This window comes from Vipera ursinii (assembly GCF_947247035.1).
Source record: "Vipera ursinii genome assembly, chromosome: 5".
Lineage (NCBI taxonomy): Eukaryota > Metazoa > Chordata > Lepidosauria > Squamata > Viperidae > Vipera > Vipera ursinii.
Genome location: NC_139518.1, coordinates 84,099,246 through 84,125,560, shown reverse-complemented (window position 1 = coordinate 84,125,560; position 26,315 = coordinate 84,099,246). Strand labels below are relative to the sequence as shown.

General features: G+C 39.0%; 1 protein-coding gene and 1 long non-coding RNA gene across 3 annotated transcripts; one reads left to right on the top strand and one right to left on the bottom strand.

Moving 5' to 3' along the window:
• Window positions 1-1,357: 1,357 nt before the first annotated feature.
• LOC310641107 lies at window positions 1,358-5,484 on the top strand. Its single transcript, XR_014492672.1, has 3 exons — window positions 1,358-1,431; window positions 3,231-3,275; window positions 5,341-5,484. It is a non-coding gene; the product is annotated as an uncharacterized lncRNA (long non-coding RNA).
• Window positions 3,201-26,315, bottom strand: DNA2 (DNA replication helicase/nuclease 2). Of its 2 annotated transcripts, none has more exons than XM_083363860.1 (21): window positions 26,183-26,315; window positions 25,551-25,721; window positions 24,294-24,477; window positions 23,152-23,294; window positions 21,873-21,995; window positions 20,780-20,987; window positions 19,974-20,091; window positions 18,336-18,498; window positions 17,962-18,153; window positions 17,566-17,796; window positions 17,056-17,172; window positions 16,851-16,960; window positions 14,606-14,727; window positions 13,248-13,472; window positions 10,137-10,330; window positions 9,960-10,049; window positions 9,688-9,877; window positions 8,988-9,077; window positions 6,960-7,142; window positions 5,646-5,792; window positions 3,201-4,135 (listed from the first exon to the last, which is right to left on the bottom strand). In XM_083363860.1, exons 1-21 carry the CDS (start codon window positions 26,275-26,277, stop codon window positions 4,079-4,081), a joined length of 3,153 nt encoding a protein of 1,050 aa, XP_083219986.1. In that variant the 5' UTR covers window positions 26,278-26,315; the 3' UTR covers window positions 3,201-4,078. The 2 variants fall into 2 exon arrangements, with proteins under 2 accessions (XP_083219986.1, XP_083219987.1); XM_083363861.1 differs by having other exon boundaries at window positions 14,618-14,727.

Sequence of the window (26,315 nt, the reverse complement as noted above, 5' to 3'; positions counted from 1 at the left end):
ATCTTCTGGAGTCCATCTAAGCTCACGCCTACTGCTTCAATGACTCCATCCGGCCACCTCATTCTCTGTTGTCCCATTCTTCTCTTGCCCTCAACCTTTCCCAGCATTAGGCTCTTCCTTCTCATTAGGTGGCCAAAGTATTTGAGTTTTAGCTTCAGGATCTGGCCTTCTAAAGAGCAGTCAGGGTTGATCTCCTCTAGGACTGACCAGTTTGATCGTCTTGCAGTCCAAGGGACTTGCAGGAGTCTTCTCCAGCATCATAGTTCAAAGGCTTCAATTCTTTGGTGCTCAGCCTTTCTTATGGTCCAGCTTTCACTGCCATACATTGCAACTGGGAAGACCATAGCCTTGACTATACGCATTTTGTTGACAGGGTGATGTCTCTGCTTTTTAGTGTGCTGTCTAGATTTGCCATGCTGCAAAGATTACGCAGCCTTTATTTCAGAAAGCTACCCTTGAGATTTATTTTTCAAAAACTTGACTTCTGTCCTTTGTTTGGTTTAATTTTGTTGTTGTTTTTTTGCCATACAAAGAGGTACCACTTAATGCACAATCATGCGTGTGAAAAATATGGAAATTTAATTCTTTTTTTTAAAATAAATTTTTATATGCTGTTTTAGTACTTTTTATTAATATATGCATTTTTGTGAACGTTTTCTTGATTTTGGTATTGATTTTTTTCCCCGTAAAGCAGTTACAAACATTTTAATCCTCATGTATCTCTTTCAGATTTGCTTTTTTCAGGTTTGTCTTTTATTTTCTTCCCAAGAAAATATGATTGCTTTACCTACAGCCCAAGCTCTCTCCATGCAGTTTCTAAGTATTTCTTTCTCGGGTTCTCACTGCAGCTTTCTATTGCATGATTATGATCCCACGATCCCACTGACTCAAAAAAATATTGCATAAAGGAAGTGCATAATAGCAGAATCCTACAGGCATGTACTAAGAAATCTGATAAGCAACACTGGAGTGCAGCTGAAGCTAATATAATAATTTAAACACCAGAATAGTTTATCAAATAAGGTAGTTAAGGATGAGAAGAGGAACTTGGCGTACGGCAAGGGCAGGGAATTTCTAAAAGGCCAGTGTTTCTCAAACTTGGCAACTTTTAAGATGTTGCCCATGTTTGCTGGGGAATTCTGGGAGTTGAAGTCCACACATCTTAAAAGTTGCCAAGTTTCAGAAACACTGCTTTAGCCCTTGCATGCTTTTCTGTCCTCTAAAGAACTTTATTCCAATTCTCCTCAGTGTTCATTTATTTAGTGGATTCTCGAGTCTACTCAACAGGATTCCCACAAAAAGCAATAACAGAAATGCTCAGCAAAAATAAGGTGTTTGAAAACTATTCTGGGGTGAAGAATTTGTTTGGTTTTGTGAAGTGCAACAGTCCTTGTTCTTCAAGAAAAGAGCAAGTGGACAGAAAAGGTACACGTAAGTACATTCATCTTTTATTGGTGCTTTTCTTCAGTGCCTCCAAATACATGTCAGCAGTTTTTTTGTAAAAGAAAAAGGTGCCGGAACTCACATATGTCATACACTTGCCTACCCTACAAGGTTCCATCCAAAAAAGGTGCCAGAACTCCATTCTGAGCGTTCTATGACAAAAAAAGCCCTGCATGTCAGAAGTACAATCCCTGCCTACAAAGAACAACCAGTAACCTGTGCTGGTTCTTGTTTCTCTCCTACTGTAATAAAAAAAACCTTCAGTTTTAGTGTACTGGGGTGAGGGGGACATCTTAGATTGACATTTAAAAACAAACACCAAAACAAGAAAGAGAAAAAAATGGGAGAGAAACCATCTGCCATGAGACGGGAAACTACGATGGGAACGAAAAAAAGGAAGATCGTCTCATAAAAACCCTGAAAATCTCAGTAGGGTGGGGGGCATTTGAATCTCAACAGGGCCTCACTCTAGAGCAGGCCTCTTCAAACTTGGCCCTTTTATGACTGAGGAATTCTGGGAGTTGAAGTCCACAAGTCATAAAAGGGTCAAGTTTGAAGAGCCCTGCTTTAGAGGATAGAAGCACCAAGTTACAACCTTTATTGCCATTGTGATGGACTGATTATTATTCTCAGTTTCAAGCAAATGTCCCAAGGCAATTCCACACTTCTAACTTAACTGTGCTGTACACAGGTAGTCCTTGATTTATGAACACAGTTGGGACCAGAATTTCCATTGCTAAGCAAGGCAGTTGTTAAATGAGTCATGCCTGACTCTGACTTTTTTTTGGCCACAGTTGTTAAATTACTGCAGCTAAGTGAATGATACAATTGTTAAGCAAATCTAGGTTCCCCCATTGACTTTGTGTTAAAGGCTAGCTGGGAAGGCCAGAAACGGCAATCACATTATCCCATTTCTCTCTTTAATATCTAGATCAGGGATCTTCAAACTTGGCCCTTTTATGACTTGTGGACTTCACCTTCCAGAATTCCTCAGCCAGGCACGCTGGCTGAGGAATTCTAGTCCACAAGTTATAAAAGGGCCAAGTTTGAAGACCCCTGCTCTAGAGGGCAGGTATTGCTAAAGTGAAGATATCCTTCCAGGCTCCTGATAGATTGATGCAACTCATAGTTGACCAACCCTGCCAGATCAAACCAGTTGGACAGATACTATGGGAGACAGGCGGTCCCTTAAATAAACAGGCCCTACAGAAGGGCTTTATAGGCAGTGACCAGCACCTTGAATCGTACCTGGAAGCAAACTAGCAACCAGTGCAGTTCATGCCCATTGTTGTTCATGCTGCTGAATTCTACCAGATGAACCTTCTGGGTAGTCTTCAATAGAAGCTCCACATAGAGCACAATGCAGTAATCAAGCCATGAGGTGACCAAGACAAGAATCGCTGTCTGCAGAGTCCCCCAGATCTAGGAAAATACGGTCCTGTCACTTTTGGTATTCAGCCTCCCCCACAACTGGGATGCTGTCTCTGGAAGGACATCAAATAGAGAATGCGATCCAGATATATTTATAAAAAAAGGATTTAGAAATCACCCACTTGTCAGCCCAACAACTCACATTTATCTTCTTCAGTCATTTGTTCAACAATTTTAGAGGAGAGGCAAAAAGAATGCATCTAGCTACAAAAAGACTGTTATGTTTTCATTCATTAGGAGTGGCTGTTTTTAAACAAGTTTGGAAGGCTGCTACAGTTTAATGGCAGATGAGATTTATAATATAAGATACCAATAATGCAAATGTATATGTCTATATCACCTTAATTTTATTACAGGTATTACAAAAACAGATAAGAATTTAACAATGTTCTGTACCCGAGGTAAAAAATATTACAAAAATATATGTATAAAAGAATTTGATTTTAGTGCAGTTTGGAGCTTGATACAACAATCAAATCCAAAGGAAAGTTAAAAAATATCATCCAAGAGGTAGCTTATTCCTTTAGTGTGCTTACAGGATGTATTTCCACACTCATAAAATTGAATTCGTACACTGCTTCAACAAATGGAATTAGAACAGGCAATGAGCTTGAGTTGCACAGTTCTATTTCACACAAAAATTATGTTAGCATTAGAAAAGAGCATTTCAAACATCCTTACTAAAATTGTATTATTGATGTTCCAAATAAATATTCCTATTAGAATAAATGTTTAACATAAGAAAAAAAAACATAGTTAAGTGGGGGGTCAGGCTTTGAAACAAAGTTTCTTGAATAGTTATGGCACAGAGGAGAACATACTACAATATTTAAAAACCAATTTTAACAGTAGAGGTTTTGTGTCAATTTATGCTTAACTAAAGTGAAAAGTGAAAACAGAGCACCAATCAGTAATCTGCATGCTTTAAGATTTCTGTATACAAAGCTAAAGCCACTCATACCTATGAGCACAAAATCAACTTGATCAACAGAATACAAAATACTCAATTAGATAGTTACTATTTTTCAAAATGGGAAAAATACAAGTAGACACACCATGATAATCCTTTAAGCTCTATTTTTAAAATGCCCAAATATCTATTTAAGGCATCATTAATGTGTAGAACAAGCTGGAATAATCCTTCTGGCAGAATTCATTGTATCAGCTTCATATTAGTGAAGATTTTCTTCTCAATGTTTGTTTGTCACAAGAGTTTACAATGCAAAACATGTTCATATGCTCCTACAGGAATACTGAAAATGTAAGAAACATTAAGGAAAACCTGTTTTTTAGTTCACGTACAATGAAAATTGTGTCAGGATTTAATGCTTAACCTGTATAGGTATCTGACTTACACCCTATTTTGAATCATTAGAGTATACAGGCTATCCACGCTTACTGACCACTCCTTCAGTGACCATTCACAGTTATGGTGTCCCTGCAGTCACATAATTGCAATTTGGGACAACTGGTGTGCATTTATGACAGTCACAGCAACCCATAATCATTATTTGCAACCTTCACAACTGGCTTTTAACAAGCAAAGTCAATAGGGAAGCAGGAAGTTACAAGTCTCTGATTTAACGGTGAACTTAAGCCTCCAGGAGAATGAGCAACAATGCTAAAACTGTCTCCATAGATGGAAAGATGGATTTCAATGCAAATACAATCTTTCCTTATCAAAGTCTTGCCTTAAGCATGAGTGATGTTTCACTTCCAACATGGGGTTTCCTTAACCAGGTTAATGCTTCCTTCAAACCATGTAAGCAAAGAAATGGTATAAGAAGCAGCAAGTAGTTTTTGCCCCAACTGTCATCTAGGGCAGGTGATGCATAGCACCTTACTGCATACATTTGGACACTGATTTGGTAGAGCATTTGGTTTTTCTCAAGATCAAATTATTCCTGCTAGACCAGGGGTGTGTCAAACTCGTAACGTCACATGACGTGTCACGACATATCGCAACGTTTTTTCCATTGCCGGCAATGGGGTGGGTGCGGTTTCGCCATGACGCATCCGGCCTGCAGGCCGGCAGTTTGACACCCCTGTGCTAGACTTAATAGCTAGCCTTTCTCTCACCTCCCAAAGCACCATCAGTCCAGAGAGGTTATTTTTAAAAACCATTATCCTTTTAGCTAATGTTTATGTAGGGAGATAGCAGACAATATTCAAAACAGACAATCACTTTATCTACTTTTGAGGCTCTGAGACAAAAAAAAAAGAGATCAAGGGATAAAATTCCCATGCTTTCCGAAAGCTGTCCCATTGTTCCTTTTAGCTAAATACTTAAAATATTTTTAATTTTGCCTAATCAGAACACAATTCACTTCAAACGTTCTGAGAAAAGATTCCAAAATCTGGTTTCACTTTTTTTAAAATGAAAAGTGATAAAAGAAGCAACCTTGTCCTTTCAGATTAGATTTAACACTTGATTAATACTTTACTTTTTTTTTCATCTTCATTTAGGCCTGAAAAGTCTTCATGTCATCAGCCTGGCCAAAAAGATAACACTGTATATGTCAGGGGTCTTCAAACGTGGCCCTTTTATGACTTGTGGACTTGGTAACAACAGTGCAAATTGGAGTTGTGGCTTTATTAATATAAGCGAGAAGTAGAAGCCATAGGACCAAATATAATTCTTGGTTTAGTATTCCTTTAATATAGCTTCCTCCATCTTGCTGGCTGAGGAATTCTGGGAGTTGAAGTGCACAAATCATAAAAGTCCCAAGTTTAAAGACCTCTGGTATATGTAAATGAAAAAGAAAGGATATCATAGCTTCATTCTTCAGATGATGAAGTAATTTCTTTAGAGGAGGATAGAGACACAGGGATGGTACACAGCCCAGCATAACCAACTTATGTTTGGCTCTTGTAATGGCAACATTAAGACGTCTCCAGTCCTTCAGAAGTTCTCCAACCTATTATTTTTAAAAAAGGGAAGCACAAAGAATGCTCACAAGTTCTCCATTACTTTCAAATAGTAATCATTCTTTGCATTGGTTAAATAGATCTCATCAATGATAACCATTAACTAACTCCAGAAGAATGGTGACCCTCTGCTTCATTTAAAATCAATATGATTTCTTTCATATAATTTAGAACTCTTGTCTTAAGCACAAATGGCACTTCACTCTTTTAACACAACATTGCAAACTGTAATCGTTACAGACCTGAGCAAAACATTTTTTTTACATATTGCAACTTCTGATGCTAAAAGATGATAAGCTTTGTTGGTGAAAAGTTGTAAAGAAATCAGGAAAAATCAAACAACTATAACAATTTTAGTTGGATCTCTCTTGTTTAAAAATATGGACAGTTGTTGAAAAATTGATAGAAAATATTTTGAAAATCATTTCAATTCAAAATATATTCAAATCTGGTGACTATTTCTTTAATATATTAATGCTTTTTTCTATTAATTATTGTTATTTGTATAAATGTTATTTTGGGTAAAAATACCAAGAATGGATGTTTTAAATGATTGTATTCATTCATTCATCATTTTATCATAGACACGTGTGCATAGAGTACGTAACTCCTATTTTTTTTCTTTTCAGTTTGCTTGTTTTTTTAATTCCTTAACTGTGTATTTTATTTTCTGATCTATCCTATTGTGCCTATTCTTATTAGTTTGATATCCATCATTTGTATCTCTTTTATTTCTAAGTTCGAGCACCACTGCAGATGAAAGTGGCATGCTTACAATTAAAAGAAAGCATCTCTGATATACAGTGTTAATACAAAAGTGTTTTAATACAAAAACAGGACTACTAGGCTTACACCTACTTGCACACTGTCTTATCCATAGTGTATTTATATATACGCTATTTATATGGACTCTTCAAACAAGGAGAGGAAACCTACAAGAAAATATCCAAAATGAAAACCAGTCACTCGTATTAAGATCCATATTAGATATTTTGTAGAAAGAAAAAAATCTATAGTAATTGCTAGTACAGCTTTGCCCTTTATCCTGCTAGCACATGAACCTTGTAATGCACTGCACTGTACATGTTAAATGTTGGATACCAAATCTAAAATCCCTGAACTATGAATAGATGTATGATTCTATAGTGTTTACTCACATTTCCATCAACATTGTTTCTTACAAAGGATACTATAATTATACTCTTGTCTCTTCCCTGGTATCTGTCCACAGTATTTACTTCTACATCACTGATGTCCGAGCCTGCCATCAAATCTGTAATGATCTTCAGTTGATGTCTATAAGGAGATATGACTCCAATATCTGAAGGCTTACAACCAGCCTAAAAAAAATTATCTCACTGTTAAACTATGGAATCCCACTTGGCTGTGACAGAATGCATTCCAACCATTATCCTTTTAGGAGATTTAGGAAAATAACGTTTAGAAATATTTCAAAAGAATCCTATCCAATTTGTACTACCCACTGATGATATAATAGGCTAAATGAACTTCTCCTTCACCTCTTCTAATCCCCTCTTAATCTGATGTCAGCTACTAATTACTTTTGATTTTAATGCAACTTTATTCTTAGGTATCTTTAGTCCACCACCTGCTTTTATCATCTCTTAAGCCTGGGGTGAGTAATCTGAGGTCCACAAGAAGCACTTCTCTGACATTGCTCCCTTACTCCTTGTAACTGAAATAAATTAAGGAAATCAAATGTGTCTTCTGGCTGCAAAAACTATGCTCACTCATCCTAATAATATTAATTATTGGCATATTTTTATCCCATAACACATTTTAGCTTATTCATCACAGAAATGTATTTTTGTTGAAAACTATCCCAAGATATGTATTTTTTTTCTGGGTTATATAGGAACAGATATAAGTGCTTTGAATATCATGTGGAATGCATGTTTTATATTTCAGGTAAAAACACAGCAGCTACCTGCCATTCATTAAAGCAAACTGACCCGCACAAGTTGGAATTTAAAACAAGATTCTGCTGCTTTGAAGAATCCAGTCATTAAAGTAAATGCAACTCTTGAAGCAGCAGCAGCAGCAGCAGCTTGTCTTATTGTGTTTTGCAGAATCAGAACTTGTTCTTTCAAATCATTTTTGAAGTCAGCACAGTCCTTTCTGTTAAGAGCAAAGTGCAGTGGAAGGATTGCACTTTGCGAACATTACACTCCCAGTTACTAGTTACACCATACAATGATTTCTGCTTTAATTCTGGATACAAGTCAAGATTGATCTCTTATGCAGTAAACCAGAGATAAGCCCCTTTTCCCACCTAAAAGAAGGAGGCTTTCAGATACTTTATGTCATGGTTCCGATTAATGAGACAGATCAAAGAACACTACATGATTGTTTATTCGAAAAAAGTCTATAATAATGAGAATGGAGCATCGGCACTCATGGATGGATGCCAGAATCTGAATTCTCCTCCCCTTAACCCATCATATCCTACAGAATCTCCCTCCCTTAATTACACGTCATGAATCACATTCACCAATTAGTTTAACACACAAAGTTTCACTTGCCTTCTGAAGCGAGCTCTTATCTTCTCAAAACATCAGGGTTGAATTCCTCCCGCGCTTTAGTGATTCAAAGCCAAACAGTTAAAGCAAAAGGCTGCCTCTTATATTGTCAGTGCAAAAACATGTCAATGTTAGCAACATTGACACTTTATCCATATCTGTCCTGTGACCTTACAAACTTACTATTTTCAATGGGAAGAAAGAGGAAAAACAGGTCTGCTTCTCCACAGGAAAAGAAGGGAAACTGCATTCTACCTCACCCAAGAAAACAAGAACAAATTGCCACTTTTTCCTGCAAATAAAATGAATTTTCAACCACTTGTGATTAGAGGAAATTAGAAGTTTGGTCTTCAAGTGGTATGAATTCCAAGGTACAAAACCAACCTGTGGACATAAATCACCAATCTCATCACACACCCCAAACATATCAAGGCCAGGCTATCTGAAGGACTGAACTAGTAAGTGAAGACTACTAGTATATCTCTTTATTTAACAAGTATCTCAACATAAATGAATAAATAAAATCTCCATAGTGTTAAATACAAGAGAAATACCTTTAGCTAAATATTTAAACCCAGACAATATGTTGCTGATAAAATATTAAGGATCTGTGATTTTATATAAATAGATATATAAAAGAAATACCTTTAAAAACATGGATGTGAGTAAGATCACCAGTCTGGCTTCAGTCATGTTACTTATACCACCTTTTTCTGTCTGTTCTGGGGCTTCGACCTGAATTAAAGACCAACATCGTACACATGAATCCATAGCAGTGCAAATCTCAAGCTGTTTTAGTTTTAATCAATCAAATCAGATCTGGAAGGGACCTTGGAGGTCTTCTAATCCAACCTCCTGCTCAAGCTGGAGACTCTATACCATTTCAAAAACTTTAGGAAGACTAAATTGAGCTATATCAAAAACTGCTGCAGGTAAATTATATAATTATGCTAAAGGGGACAAATTTTACACTAATGCCAGTCTTATTGGAATTGAACATTTGGACATGTTCCAAAGCAATTTGCTTTTTGAACCATTTTCAAGGAAGAAAAATAGAATAAATAATATTTAATTACTACATCAAGGGAAAAAAGACAGGATACAGGATAAAAGGAACAGAACAAAAGCAAAACTGTTGGGATAAGAGAGAGATTTGCACTGGATGAAACAGAGGACACTTTGTCTTGCTCAAAGACACAAAGCCACTATTCTCCTGATGGAAGATGAAGCCAGCTATCAGAGACTTCCTCATATTAATTCTGCACCTTCAATTTCCTGATAAACAGAACAAAACCCATCATCAAATTGACTTGGGGATGAGAAGAGAGGCCTAATAAAAAGTTACCTTCTCTGTGTTAAGGAAACAAACAGGATTATTTGGATCAAGTGTTTCTTTTAGCCACATTTCTGCAGAAGACTCTTCCAATTTTAGTTTTTTCAAATTAGGCAAATCAATGACAGCTCTGGACACCTTTTCAGAGCCACATTCCAGTTGACCATCATATACCAGCTTGTTGCTCAGTGACATAATTTTACTAAAGGGATTTAAAATAAAATAAAAAGTTAGATTTTAGCAGTCTTGTGGTGCGATGAAACAACAGTTACATGCTTACACACCTGTTCATTCGGTACTGGACAGTTAGATGCACAACAGCGTTCTTATTTTGTTCCAGCCTTTTGAATAAACTTTCACTCATGCCAAGTTCTCTGCAATAAAAGTTCAGTCAGTGATTTGCAGATAGTACCGATAACAGTCAGTATAAATAAATCCCTGTAGCATGCCATCCTGCTTACCTTGCTTCTGGATTTTGCACAAGTGGAGGCAACTGCTGGTGGTCTCCCACCAGCACAAACCGAAGTGAATAGAAAAGAGGACCAAGGCAGATGGGCTGGCTTATCTGAGATGCTTCATCCACTATGCAGAAGTCAAAACGTTTACGAGTGAAGATTGGATGATTTATGCCCATGCATGTTGTTGCAATGACTGGCTGGAAAAAGATGAGAAAGTATCATGACAGCACCTTTTTTAATAGCACCTCTTTTCTTTTCTTTTCTTTTTTTAAAAAAAAGACATTTCAACCTTAAATGAGAAATGCGTTCAAGTTCAAACAATACAAGTTTGTGTACCCTTTACAAGTTGTTAAACGCATTTCTTAACTTAATGTCTCTCTGCTGTCAGAATCTGGGATGGAGCTGAGTTTAATTTATTATTGCAACTGTCTATGCATCTACCTATTTTCACTCCTAACTTTTAAATAAATTGGTGGCAGGGAAGTAAAGCTGATCAAGGGTGAAGAGGAAAGGAAATCTTTCTCTGCAATCATTCCATCAGTCCTGGATCTTTCAGAAATTTAAATGGTTAAGATGTTTGTACATTTATTCGTAATAACATCTCAGAATTCCTTTCTGTCACAAGTTGGCCAACCTCTGCATTCTTTGGACAACTCTAATTTTCTTAGATCCTTAGGAACACACATTTATTATCTCACAAACAGATCTTCTCTAAGCAAACAGATTCCAAGTTAAAATCTGCATTGTCTAGTGCAGGGGTAGGCAACCTTGGCTCTTTTATGACTTGTGGACTTCAACTCCCAGAATTCCAGTCAGCCATGCTGAGGGGAATGGAAGTTTCCAAGCTGAGCCATGCTGGCTCAGGAATTCTGGGAGTTGAAGTCCACGAGTCATAAAAGAGCCAAGGTTGCCTACCTCTGGTCTAGTGGCAAAGATTCCCAATTACAGACCCCCAAAGTGGCTTTTTTATGTGCAGGAACTCCTTTCCAGCACAGCAACTGGGGATTACAACACTGCATATCTTGAGAATTTGAAGGAATATAGTTTATGAGTGGGCAAATCCATCTTCTTTTGCACATGTGTAAAGTAAGAAAAAACAGTCCCCAAACTGCAAATTCATCAAACTCTTGACCATGGATACTTAGATCTATTCCATTTTTAAACAGTAAAACTATTCAGAATGGAGTTATGGCTAAAAACCCTTTTGTACAATCATGAATCTCTATATAATTGTGAAAAAAATAAAGATGCATTACCTTTCTTGAAAAATATGAATGCACCTTTCTTATTAGTTTAGTTTAGTTTAGTTTTATTGGATTTCTATACCGCCCTTCTCCCTAGGGACTCAGGGCGGTTCACAGGGCATATATAAATAGGTATACAAAAATTAAAAGAAAATTAAACTATGCCCAATTAAAATATAACAATAATGAAATAATAAAACCAATTAAAAACCCCAAATTCCCCTTCAGGCCAGACCAGCTAACTCAAACAAGTGGGTCTTCAACCCGCGACGGAAGGATCGGAGGTCCGATGCCATCCGGAGCTCAACCGGCAGTTGGTTCCAAAGTGCCGGGGCACCCACAGAGAAGGCCCTCCCCCTGGGGGCCACCAGTCGACATTCCCTGACTGGAGGCACCCTGAGGAGGCCCTCTCTGTGGGCACGCACAGGGCGGAGGGGAGTTGACGCCGGCAGCAGGTGGTCCTCGAGGTATCCCGGACCCATGCCATGTAAGGACTTAAAGATCATAACCAAGACCTTGAACCTCACCCGGAAGACAACTGGTAACCAATGCAGCTCGCGGAGCAAAGGTGTAACATGGGAGTACCGGGAAACTCCCAGGACAACTCTCGCGGCCGCATTCTGTACCAGTTGGAGCCTCCGAGTGGTCTTCAAGGGAAGCCCCATGTAGAGAGCATTACAATAGTCTAGGCGAGAGGTCACGAGCGCATGAGTGACCGTACACAAGGCATCCCGGTCCAGATAGGGCCGCAACTGGCGCACCAGGCGAACCTGGGCGAAGGCCCCCCTAGTCACGGCTACTATATGGTCTTCTAGGGTAAGTCGTGAATCTAGGAGGACTCCCAAGTTGCGAGCCCTATCCACGGGGGGTAAAAGCTCGCCCCCCATAGAAAGGGATGGAACATTTTGAATGTCCAGGGATGCTGGAATGTACAGCCACTAAGTCTTGTCAGGGTTGAGCTGAAGTCTGTTCCTCCCCATCCAGACCCGAACCGCCTCCAGGCAACGGGACATCACAGCGAGGGCATCACTGGGGTGGTTTGGGGTCGAAATGAAAAGTTGGGTATCATCAGCATATTGATGATACCCAACTCCAAAACCACGAATGATCTCACCCAGCGGTTTCATGTAGATGTTGAACAGGAGAGGCGAGAGAACCGACCCCTGAGGAACTCCACAAACGAGAGACCTAGGGGCCGATCTCTGCCCCCCTGCCAACACCGACTGCGAGCGTCCCAGGAGATAGGAGGAGAACCACTGAAGAACCGTGCCTCCCACTCCCAATCCCCTGAGACGCCGCAGCAAGATACCATGGTCGATGGTATCGAAAGCCGCCGAGAGGTCTAATAGGACTAGGACAGAGGAATATCCCCTATCCCGAGCCCTCCAGAGATCATTCACCAGAGCGACCAATGCCGTCTCCGTGCTGTACCCGGGCCTGAAACCCGATTGGTAAGGGTCCAGATAATCCGCTTCCTCCAGGACCAGAGGGAGCTGATGCGCCACCACACTCTCAACAACCTTCGCAAGAAAGCGAAGGTTGGAGACTGGACGAAAGTTGTTCAACACAGCTGGGTCCAAGGCAGGCTTCTTGAGGAGAGGTCTCACCACCGCCTCCTTCAAGACGGTGGGGAAATAACCCTCACTCAAAGAAGCAGATATGACCGCCTGGAGCCAGCCTCGTGTCCTCTCCCTAGCTGCATAAACCAGCCAGGAAGGGCACGGATCCAATAATCTGATTAAGACTAGTATGCGCTCTTAATTAGGACATAAATATTATGAAATTAAAACAATAAATAAATATCACCAACCTACTCCCCAGTAGATACTCTTTTTAGCAACACTTGATTCCTGAAAGGCATTTTCCTTACCTGATTTTGGTATAGTTCCTCCAACTGAGCCACAGTTTTAATACACTTTGATCTGCAGATCTCTTCTTCTGTAAACCTCTTTATGTCTGGATGAACCTTCTGAGCTCTTCCTAGCCTCAAAAACCCCACCTTGAACTTGGCTAACTTAAGAAGGATATTGTCAACTGCTGTATGGGTAAAACTAGTTAAGAGGACGCTGAAGCCACAAGCATAAAGAATCCGAACCTAAAACATCAGAAAGACAACCAAGAAAAAAGCAAGTTTAAGCTATATTTTATTTAGTTTCCCCTGCACTGATTCCTATCCCACCCCACCTCACCCCAAATAATATGAGAGCAGATCAGAAGGCATCAACTCTTACGTTCATAAAATGTTTCAAGAAAGTTTACAGAACTATACAGGCTAAATCTCACCCTTATTTATCCCTGGATATTTCTCACTAACTGCCAGGCACATATTCAAATTGTATATAAATCAACCCCAAAGTACAGATTTCCTCCATGCTGTAGAAAATCTGTGTGGAAGCATGAGGGAACGCTATTCTCATGTCTCTGGCGTGTAAGGGTCTATGCACTGTGTAAGTTCAGAGTTGAGCGACTTTTTGATAGTCAATAGCAGTGAGTGTAGTGGGCAGGTTACAATGCAAAGCAGATGGCGAGTAGGAGAATTTGATTTAAATACAGGTAGCCCTTGTTTAGCAACTGACTCATTTAACATTAACAACTGTGAACAGTAATGATGAAAAAGTAACTTTATGAGCTGAGTTGCCAGTCCCAATTGCGGTTGCTAAATGAGGACTACCTGTATATCAAAATATATATAAAAACAGAAATTAAAGGCCACCTGATAACCTAAGATTGGAGTATTCCAATAACTGAGGGGCTCCTACAAAGATGAAGGGGTCAAACTATTTTCCAAAACAATGGATAGAAACTAACCAAGGAGAGAAGCAATCTAGAACCAAGGAAAAATTTCCTAACGGTGAGAGAAATAAACCGATAGGTTGCCTTCAGAAGTTGTGGGTGCTTCATCACTGGAGGCTTTCAAAGAGACTGAGCAACAATTTGTCTGAAATGGTATAGGGTCTCCTGCTTGAATTTATACACACTAGAGGTACAGAGATCTGAGCTTTTCAATGACAATGTCAAGAATTCACTGCTTCAATAGAGATATCATAAATAATGTCCACATTAAGACACTTAATGTGGTTTGTTTGTAGTCACTTCCTGGTTTGTTTTGTCAAACAATCTTTACATTTTGGACATTACAATACAAAATTATCAAATTCGCCATAGCATTTGATCAAACCTTCAAGCAAAGGGGCAGTTGCTAAACCTTTTTCAAAGTCAGAGGCTTACGTAAGACCTCACCAAAGCACAAATTGTCGTAGTCTTTCCCGTTCCAGGCATACCAACAATAAGGGTGTAATCCTTTGAAAGAAGAACTTGTTTCATTGCTTGTTTTTGGGGTTTATTCAAACCTAGGATTTAGCAGACAAAGAGAAAAGTCATTAACCCTGCATGTTAACTAAAACCGTACTCTATTTCTTTTCTGCAAACAACGTTAAGAGAGAAAGTATTTGAACACCCATGTTAGAACATTATCTTTAAAATTTAGTCTATTTAGTCTTGTACTTCCATCTAATCCTCTCTCTGTTTAGTCAGTTCCAATGAATACAGTACAGGCCATCCCCTCATAATGAGGCCTGGGATTTCTGTTGCTAAACATGTCAGTTGTTAAGTGAGTCACACCCAATTTTACAACCTTTTTTGTCATGGTTGTTAAGCCAATAACTGCTGCAGCGATCAGGTGAACCATTGCAATCATTAAGTGAATCCAGCTTGACTTGGCTGGGAAGGTCACAGATGGCTATCATGTGACTCCTGGGACACAGCAACCATCGTAAATACAGGCAGGTTGCCAAGTGACGGGCTTCTGATCCTGTGACCATGGGGGATGCTGTGACTGTTGCAAGGGCAAGGGCCAGGTTGCTGAAACTTCGCATAGTCACTAAACAAATGGTTGTAAGTCGAGGACTACCTGTACAGCATTCTCCAAAGAAGTGGACGAAAGTGTTCTGCGAGAACAAGCATGTTTGTGGGGGAGCCAGGGAAAGGCATTTAAAAGTCTAATTGTGAGCCCCCACTCTTTTTTCTGCTAGCTAAGAGCTGAACCTGGAACTAATTCACTGCTGGGTCTTGTAATCACTCCCTTGTGCTACAAGTAATACTTGTTCCATGCAAAGGCAAATTTGTAAATTGAAAGTTGCTTCCATTTATTTTTCTGGCAATTATATTAGCAATAAATGCTCATTTCAAAACACACACACACACACACACACACACACACAAAAAGAGAGAGAGAGAGCATGTTCCACTAGTAAAAAACTAGAATACCAGTTGGAGAAATACCTGCAGGCTTACTTATAGTTACTTTAAGTCTGAATACTAAGTACTAACGTTTGCAAAAAAGTTGGAAAAGTGAACCACCATAAAGAAATCAGGCAATAATTGGCTCTTTAGCAGAAATTCAAAATGCTTCTTCAGCCCAGAAAATTCTATATACGAATACACTTAAAAATCCAGCACAAAAAGCTATCCTCCTTCATATAGTATTTGTAAAAATTACAATTACAAACAGATGAACTTGGAATTTTAAATTTTAAATTTAATTTAATTTAATAATTTAATTTGTATACCGCCCTTCTCCCGAAGGACTCAGGGCGGTGAACAGGGCAATACATAATAAAAAACAGGATACAAAAATTAAAAAGTGATTAAACAACTATGCCCGTAGTAATTGATACATATTAAAAATTAAAACTAATTATAAAAAACCCAACCCCATCCCGTCAGACCAGGCCAGCTTGTTCAAAAAAGAAGGTTTTGAGATCGCGCCGGAAGGAGCGAAGGTCGGGGGCCATCCGGAGCTCGACCGGCAAGCGGTTCCACAGGTCTGGCGCGCCCACAGAGAACGCCCTCCCCCTGGGGGCCACCAGTCGGCATTCTTTGATCGGAGGCACCCTGAGGAGGCCCTCTCTGTGGGAGCGCACTGGACGGAGGGAAGTTGACGCCGGCCACAGGTGTTGCCGTAGGTAATCCGGACCCATGCCATGTAGGGCTTTGTAAGTCATCACTAACACCTTGAACCTCACCCGGAGAGCAACCGGTAGCCAATGCAGCTCGCGGAGCAAAGGTGTAACATGGGAGTATCGGGAAACCCCCAAGACAACTCGCGCGGCTGCACTCTGCACCAGTTGAAGTCTCCGGGTGGACCTCAAGGGCACCCCCATGTAGAGAGCATTACAGTAGTCTAGACGAGATTTTGCCATCAATTCCCTGAATATCTTTTCAATACTGTGGCATTGGTAATTCTTTAAGACCTGCCTGATTGTGAAGATTACTGAGTAAAATAATTATTTTGTGGAATGAGCGTATTGCTGAAGGTGTACAGATTCTAATATATTTGTGTCACAAGGTTTTGCAGATGGAAGGTATTAACGCTCTGGAAACTGGATTATTTTCTCCTTTAAATAGTCCCTTCTATGAGGGAGATGGACAGTTTTTAAAAAGTGATAAAATAATAATTTGTTGTCCCCTGTACCTTTCAGAATGTTTGCAACCGTGTCCTTTGCTTCTGGAGGAAGAACAGAACTCAGGTATTGAACAAATTGTGGCTTGTAGAAGTCTATTATTAAGTTACGAAGCTTTTCACTAAAAGAGAAGAAGAGGGGGAAGCTGAATAGTCAACTCTGGAAATATTTCTAAGAGTAATGTTACTTGTGTGGAAATAAAGACCAGAAAAATACCTGGCAGGAGAATTTTCCATTAATTTAGAAAGATTTGCTAAAGGGGCTTCTGTCCCAAGGGCTCCTTCCACATGATCTAATCTATATACAGTATCCCCAGGGAAATGAGATAAGTTCCTGAAACATATTAAAAAGAACCAGTAAAATTCCACAAAAAGTTCAAATACCTCCTGCCCATACAAGATACACTTTAAATCTGCTCGCCATTTCAACTGTGATACAGCGGCTTCTATACAAGACCCATTTCTCATCAGGAGCACACCTCATCCTGACATTCAAACATCTCCAGACAAAAACATTTCGCTAAAACTGCCTGAAATCCCAAGTACAACCAGTTTTGATACTTACAAAACAGCTTCAATAAAGCAGACATGCAAGAAACTATATACAGATCTGCCAATGTCACAGTAAACAGAAATATCACTGTTTATTGGTGGGCTCGTGTAATCTTATTCTCAGCAGAATATAAATATATAAATATAAATGCAAGCAATACAATGCGATCAATACCTATCCAATAAGCAGGAAAGTTTGGTTCTATTGACCTCCTGAATGTAGCCAGTAGATAAGCCAAACAAACTGCTGTCTTCATCACTTAGAACAACTCTGTCCCCAACCATCAAAGTTGTGATTGGCACACAATCATCTCTACGCTGGAACCAATGTAGATACTGTCCGTCCGAAACTTCTACTATATTTTCCATTCTGATCATATTTCCAATGCAGTCCCCATGTTTTTCTCTGCAAACAATCAAGAACAAAGAATAAACTGGGTTTGGATTTCTTCTATTAAGAGAAAAACTCGGGCTATACCATTTCTTCTTTCTTACTGTAGTGTGTAGAATGAAGTTCATAAATGAGCTTACAAAATTCACTGTTAATGCTCGTTTCAAGTCTTTGTCTTACCTTTCTGCAGCAGGCAGCATCCATATATTTTTATACCCTTTTTTCCCATCCTTATACTGTGACTCCAAAGTTAGCATTAGATACCAGAGATGGAAATATTCCAAGTGAGAAGGCTTTAAATGACAGATCTCCTTTTCCATAGCAGCCACCATATCTGAAGGCATCAAGATATCTTTCCGGTGTTCTACAGCCCTGAAACACAACTGAACATGAGTCCACCTAAAAAAAAACCTAGATTGTATGATTCCTGCTTTCCTGTTCAACCCTCCATTACATTGTTCCTCATATCAAACCAAGAATACTTCTTGAAATTATGGTATCAGCCATTCTGAACTAAGGCACATTTTCACATCACCTCTTTAAAAGAAACTTACCTACTATAAACTATACAGTTCTGCTTCTGAGAGCAATAGCGACAGGCTTGGCTATCATTTATCAAAGGAGGTAGAGGGGCAAGCTGTGTCTGCTTTTTTCCTGTGGATTTACAGGTGTTGTGAATTAAATAGAATGCCAGCTGATTTCTCAGTTTAATCAGTTCTGCAAAGGAGAAAAAAGAGAAACAAGTTCAGACACTCTCAAGGGCGTGGGGAAAAAAACATACAGCAAAACTTGGGCATTTAGTACATTTGAGGACTGGCCCTATAAATTCATTCCTCCATTAACTTGAAAATGAGCATATTATTAAATACAGTTTCGCCATAGTTCAAGTCAGCCTCTTTATTAAATATAGTTCTGCAGGCTAACAGGACAGCCTTGACAGCGCAGATAACACCCTCTGAAAGGTTGCTGGACTGGTGAGGAGCTGGCTTCTGGGCCCAGTTCAAACTCCTGATCATTATCTACTAGGCACAGCTCTGTAACACATATGCCCAACTTGCCATAACTGAATCTTCCTATAAATATCCATAGAGTCTATTGAGATTACCCCCACCTTGACAAGTACATAAGGTGCTCCCACACTCTGGAACATTCTTCCCCCCAAAAATAGGCTTGGTCTTGTCTCTTCTTGCATTCCTCAAACGGGCGAAAACTATTTTGTTTCAATGTGCTTTTAGCTGTAATGGACTAGGAAAACTGATCACGGGCATTTTTATAATTTGTATTAGGTTTCTCTTAGTGCTTTTTCACCACCCAGAGTTCAGTGGGATGTGGGCAGCCTACAAACACTGCTAAACAATTTGATAAATACGTTCTTCAAGTTACCCACAAAATTATGTTTGTTTTTGATCAAAATGACTTGCAACTGTCATGATGAGCAACACGTTAGAGGACAACGTCAAGCAGTACAGGAGGGAAAAGATGATTCTTTGAAATGTCATTACCAAATGGGGCCACGGCTTTAGATATTTCCAGTTGCCACATAATATAATTCAATCTTTTTGACTCAGAACTGAGATAGACAGTGAGAACATAACCCAACTGATCTTCCTAAAGAAGCAAAGCTGCAGGTTGTCCTGGAATGCTTTTAGAGCCCCCTCCGATCATGCCCTTTAAGCTTAAGAAAGTGTCTACTCCTCCTTCTCTGCTACATTATATGTATTTCCAAATGTATTTCCTTTTACACTCCTGCGAGTCCCTTGGACTGCAAGGCGATCAAACCGGTCAGTCCTAGAGGAGATCAACCCTGACTGCTCTTTAGAAGGCCAGATCCTGAAGTGGTAGCTCAAATACTTTGACCACCTAATGAGAAGGAAGGACTCACTGGAGAAGAGCCTAATGCTGGGAAAGGTTGAGGGCAAGAGAAGAAAGGGACGACAGAGAATGAGGTGGATGGATGGAGTCACTGAAGCAGTAGGCGTGAGCTTAAATGGACTCCAGAAGATGGTAGAGGACAGGAAGGCCTGGAGGAACGTTGTCCATAGGGTCGCGATGGGTCGGACACGACTTCGCAGCTAACAACACACAAACACACACACAGAGACCATGATGAAAACAGTACAAAGGGAAAGAGGGGGTAGAAAATACTGTAACTATACTCCCACATAAGATATTTTTGCCATCAGAAAAGTTACCTCTCCTATCCATACGACTTCCTACTACAGGAATCATATTGCCTGTTTTCAAATACAAGAGAAATCCACCCTCAGGATCAACTCGCCTTTCTTGGCACAGTAGGGAATACAAAATTACCTAAAAACAGATATTTAGAACAAGTAAAACCGAAAATTAAAAACAGAAACAAAGTGAAGACAGTTGCAGCTTTTCAGTTTACGGAGAAAGAGCATTAAAGCTACAGTAATTCAATATTCCAATATTTTTCTGGCACATAACCATCCTAAGATCATCAATGCATAGATCAGCACTGTGTAAATTCTAACCCCTGAAAAAATCACATATAATTACATCAAATGATCGCCTACCTCTGCGTAGATGAAAACATTCCTCCCTCAAAGATATTCTAACCTTGGCAACTTTAAGACCTGTGGACTTCAAATCCCAGAATTCCCCTGCCAGGGTGGCTGGGGAATTCTGGGACTTGAAGTTCACAGGTCTTAAAGTTGCCAAGGTTGGGGACCCCTGTTCTAACCATTATGTTAAACAGAGTCTGCTAGCTGGCTCTTATATATGATACAGTCTTCTCCTAACTTGCTGGGAACATCAGGTGAGATATTCCTGGCACTCTTCAATTATCAAAACCAAAGGCAACGTCATGGAATCATGGACACAAAGTGCCTTTCAACACAGCACAAAAGATTTATCTACAAAATGCTTTGCAAGTATGTCCTATCAGGATGCTCTTATGAGTGTGGATGCCTTCAATAATCTTCCATTCTTCATGTATTTAAACTTCACATTCCATACATATTCCAACATGTACCTGACTTCTATGCTCTACAGAGTTAGACTCTTTTCCACTTTTAAGCTCCAGCGGCATTATCCTGGTCCGAGTTTTAGATCTTTCGTGAATGGTTACTCCAGCTGTAACATCAATCTTGCCCTTTAAGCCAAACCTGGGGCACCAGATATTCTCCTCAACATCCAGGATTTCCGTAACTTTGACACTGTAACAGGACTTATCTCCAGGTCTGTCACAAAACAATTTGTATATTTTAAGTTAAACTGTTAACTATGCATTTCCTAAAAGACAGAGTGAAGAACAATTAAAATCCTGCATTCCTCTTCAATAGAAGACTGAAATAGTATCCTTAAGAGAATGCTTCTAAGTTACTTAGGCTATTATTTATCTGTGTTTAGCTCCTGAATTAAAGAACACATCAGTATCAATATTCAGCACTTTCATAAATAGAACCAGCTTTTTGCGAAGATCAAAGCAAAAATAGAGTATTTTCTAGAAAAGATGCAAACAAACTAATTCTAGTTTCTAACTACTAAATATAGCTCTCCTACAACATCAGCAAAACTATGAATACACGCTTGAAAATGTGCCTTCACTGGATAGTTCAGATGACACAATAAAAATGTAACAATTTGTATTGGGGGGGGGGGGAAGCCAAGGAACTGAAGACATGTCTACAAATGTGTGCTGTAGTGATTTTACTGTAGTGATTTGCTTACATAATTTACTGAGTAAAGCACACTTGGATAGGTTTATGACACACTAAGTCATAATACATGCTGGCCACATCATGCCTTGCGATTTAAAAACCAAACTGCAGGATAGCTTAGTTGCAGCTTCACCCAAAACCCTCTCAGGAATATGGAAAATCAAAATTATTTGCCAAATAAAGATATTTGCAAAAATTTAAAATACTTATTCATTATTATTAAAATGCTTTAATGTGGGGAATATTTATATTGATATCTAATCGGTTTATTATTATTTTTACATGATTCAATACAATATTATATGAATGCATCCATTTTAATTTTAAACATGGTAAATATTAAGGCTGAGAAACATTGCACCAAAGCATATTAAGTTTGCTTGTATTCAATTAACAATTACTTACTGTTTTAACTGAACATGATTTTGGCTGTGTTTGTATGTATAGAGTTCTGCCCATCTAACAAAAGATGGTAAGTATTCCTCAATCTCATGCATTATATCCTTTTGCTCCAGATTTAACTGATACCTTCGGGAATAAAAGAAGGATGTGAGAAACTGGACAGGAAAGATGCTTGGACTTGTTTTCATTTAGCGAAAAGTCAGTTTATAAGAAATTGAAAAGGAGCCAGGACCATAAAATAATTTTACTAATGAAATAGTAACTTAATTCAATTTTTATTTATTTATTTCCATTCTACCTTTATTATTTTTATAAATAATTTAAGGCAGAAAACATATCCAACACACCTTCCATCTCCTATTTTCCCCACAACACTCAGTTGCGCTGGCCCAAATTACTGGCCCAAAGTCATCTACTTGGCTTTCATGGCTAAGGCAGACCTGAAGTCATGATTTCCTGCTTTGAGGAAAGGCTGGTGCTTTAACCACTAGACAAGGGGTAGGCAACCTTGGCTCTTTTATGACTTGTGGACTTCAACTCCCAGAATTCCTGAGTCAGCATGGCTTGTTCAGGAATTCTGGGCACTGAAGTCCACAAGTCATAAAAGAGCCAAGGTTGCCTACCCCTGCACTAGACCAAACCGAATCTATGAAACCAAGTAGAGTTGTTAATAATTTCTGAAGGAACTCAAGGATCAGACCCAAGGTTTCAGGTGACTGCATGGAAACCTGGGTCCTTAATGTTGTTTTTTTTCTTTTATAACCCTGTAATCCCTTGCTTCGGGGTTGCAGTAGAGCTGAGATTTTACTGGCCAGATGTTCCTCCTGATACCTATGCATAGTCTGCAGCAGATATTTTCTCTTTGCTCCCTGACAGAGAAACATCTGTTGCAGCCTAGGATTGAACTCTCAACCTTCCAAGTGGGAGGCGAGTGTCTCCATCTCTAGGCCACCACGCAGCTCTGGTTCTTTAATGTATACCAGATCAAAAAAGAGAGAATAAGAATGTGAAAATATGGAAAGTATTTTGGCATACATTCCCAATCGTGATAACGAGAAGGAAAATGCTTCACTGTTGTAAACTGAATTGGTAGCTGAATGCTGTAAACCTGGTAACCGAAAACATTTTAACAAAGTGAATCTTTGATTTGGAGAGTTCTAATGAAACAGCTCTCACAGGGTCAATAGCAGTAGCAATCCACAACACTACACAAACTAGTCTCCACTAAATATTAAAACTAAGAAAACACAGTTCTTAAAAATTATTTATTAATAACTCTTACAGTTCTTTTAAATACTTTGGTCCATGAACAGTTGAGAAAGCAATTTCTTTCAGTTTCTCCTGCGTAAAATTTGTTCCTGCTTTCTGGAAAATTTCATGTAGAATTGTGCCTAGCAGCATTGCGCGTGAAGTACGTTCACATTTCTGTAAAACAAAACAACCACTCTCAAAATATTTGCATAAATGTGTCCTTCATATCAATTAATCTGCAAAATTCTGTGATTTCCTTACTATGCTCATACTAAGGCCATAGGCCTATACACTTACTTCTAGTATGTCACTGAACACAGTAAGAACTTATTTCTGAGCAAAGATAAGTAAGGCTACACTTGGAATATCAGTAAGCCAAGAAAGCTAAGAATAAAAAAAACATACAACATATAGCAAAAAGAATATAAAAAACCCTAAGAAGTGAATGTGCTATCTTAAATTACAAGATTATAAAGACTATTTCTTAGTCGAGTATTATCTTTCTACAATTTTTCTATTATTCTAATTATAAATCTTTCTGAATATAAATAACAGATGTCTGAATATGCATTTTTACCAGTAAAACTATCTATATTCTCCAAGTCCAACAGTGTTATTTTTGTTATATGTCCAGAAGAAATAAAACAAACTTTAAAGATGTCTATTTTGTTTCATGCAAAGATTAAAACTGTCACGGCTGATTATTACAACCTAAAGGGTTTCAGCTGGCCCAACCATATTAAAAAATATTGCTTGTATTTCAAACAAATATGGGAGCAGACATATCTCAAAGTTATCAAGATAAAACAGATTGCCACATGCTTTAATCCAACAAAATCACAGCTGTCATGGCAGATGAAACTGATAAAACACTGGCAAGCACTGCCTCCATTACTGCATTATAAAAGAATCAGGATCAATCACCTCAAATATATATGGAAGTAACAAAAGCATTCAGAAGTCCTCTATCCTTATAGGTTTACTTATGAAGTAATAATATGTGACACATCCATTCAGTTAAATGCCAGTTGAAACACCAGTAAATGAATCCACCCAATAATCCAGCACCATTTGGGAGCTAAAGTAGATTGTGATTTTATTTATAATAAAAATTCTTGATGTGACAGCTGTTTTAAAAATTTAGAAATCCAGTGTTGTTGTTTTTTTACTTACCCGGAACTTTTCACTCAGTACAGCTCTTCTCATGCACTGAATGCTCTTTGATACAGTCGTACCAGAAAGTAGCACATCTGGATACAGAATCAAGTATCCTGAAACTGCATTTATTATCCATATACCAGAATTGCACTCTCCTTCTAAGTGAACAATATCTCCAGGCTGGAGTGGAACAGAAATCCTTTAAAAAATAGATCATTAAAGGGGGCAAATATGTTTGGGAATGGGAGATAAAATAAAAAAAATAAACTATAATATCTGTACATGATCCACCTCTGCTCTATGTATGTGTACATACAGATCCCCATATTAGCAGGGGAAAATAATTTTGTTTTTCCCCCCATGTGATTGTTATTTAGATTTTTGAAGCCCAAATCTGTTAGCCTAACAAGACTGGATATTTCATTGGATAAAAGGCATAGATTTACTTGCATTCAAAACTGCTTAGGTTAGAGCCATTTTAATGATGAATAATTAGCATAAATAATACAAATAGTGTTCCTGTTTTCTATCCTAACACCTGCCATTTGGAATATCATCCCCTCAGAGGTCTGAATGCTCAACCCTGCTGATCTTTCACAAAACCTTAAAGACACATTTTTAACACTGGGATGTGTGACTCAAATGTGTGGTGCAGTCTGTGCAATTGTTATGCTAATTTGTTGGTGGTGGTTCTGTTTTTTACCTCAATTGCTTATAACTCTGCACTGTTTTTAAAATTGTATATTTTATTATGTTTTTAATTGTGGTTAGCCACCCAGAATTATGAATTTGAGTCAGGCAACTACATAAATTGAAGTAATAAAACAGGGCACAGGTAAGTGTATCATGGATATAAAATGAAAAAATATGTGATGAAAAAAGTGAGAACAAAAAACATATTAAGTATCATAAATACTAAAAAGGTGTTTAAGAAAACTAAACATACCTTTTCCAATTTCCTTACGAGTTATGTTCACAAGACATACTGAATCGCAAAACAGTTAATCATAGTTTATGCTAACCCAGTGTGAATCCAGCCCGTGCTTAGCTTTGGTTCAACGTGCATGCACACCCCAAAAATATAGTTAATTAGGTAACAGGAGGTAAGGGTAAGTATGCAGTACGAACAAACCATAAGAAAGTTTCCATAAAATATTTCCCCAAACTCTCCCCATTATTCTGATGAATTCATCACAAAATTAAAATTTTCATGATAGGGTTTTAGTTAGAAATCGGCCAGGTAAATGTCCACTCCATTTGCCAAAGATTTACCAGTCATCCTGAAGGATGCACAACTCTTTCTCTGAATCGTCAAGCAGAGAGGAAACTATTGTCAGACGTTTCTCAAGATCTTCATTACACTGGACGTGTACAACGCAGTATCTGTTGTTCAAACCTCTCTGGAGTACAGTATCCGGGAAGCCAACCATTTTCTTTGGAAACCTAAAATCATTAGGCAGATCTGTTACACCTACAATAACCGTTTTCCAACTCAAGGACCAGGGTGGGGATGTCACTTGGCATTAAAAGAGGGGGAAGATTTCAGTGCTGTGGTTGTGGCTATCCTCTTTGCCCTTTTTTGCCTCCCTCTCAAAAGGGCTCAGATGGGATTTCGAGTGAGATCCATTATCTTCAGCCAAAAGGTCAAGCCCAAGAGGGAACCGTTACATTTACTATTTTTCACTTTTAACCAATATCCAGGCCAGGGGTAGGCAACCTCGGCTCTTTTATGACTCATGGACTTCAACTCCCAGAATTCCTGAGCCAGCTTGGCTGGCTCAGGAATTCTGGGAGTTGAAGTCCATGAGTCATAAAAGAGCCGAGGTTGCCTACCCCTGATCCAGGCCATTTCGGGCCTTCCGGCGCTCTTAAGCCCCCGCTTCAGCCCCGGCCGAGACTACCACCTTTCCGCCCCCGGCTCGTCCACGAAGCTCCGCTCCATCAGCTCCTGCAGCGTGGCTCCGTCCAGGCCCTCCAGAGCTTCCTCCCCCGCCGCCATGGCCAAGCCCGGGACTCCGGCCGCGAAAGCCCACCAAA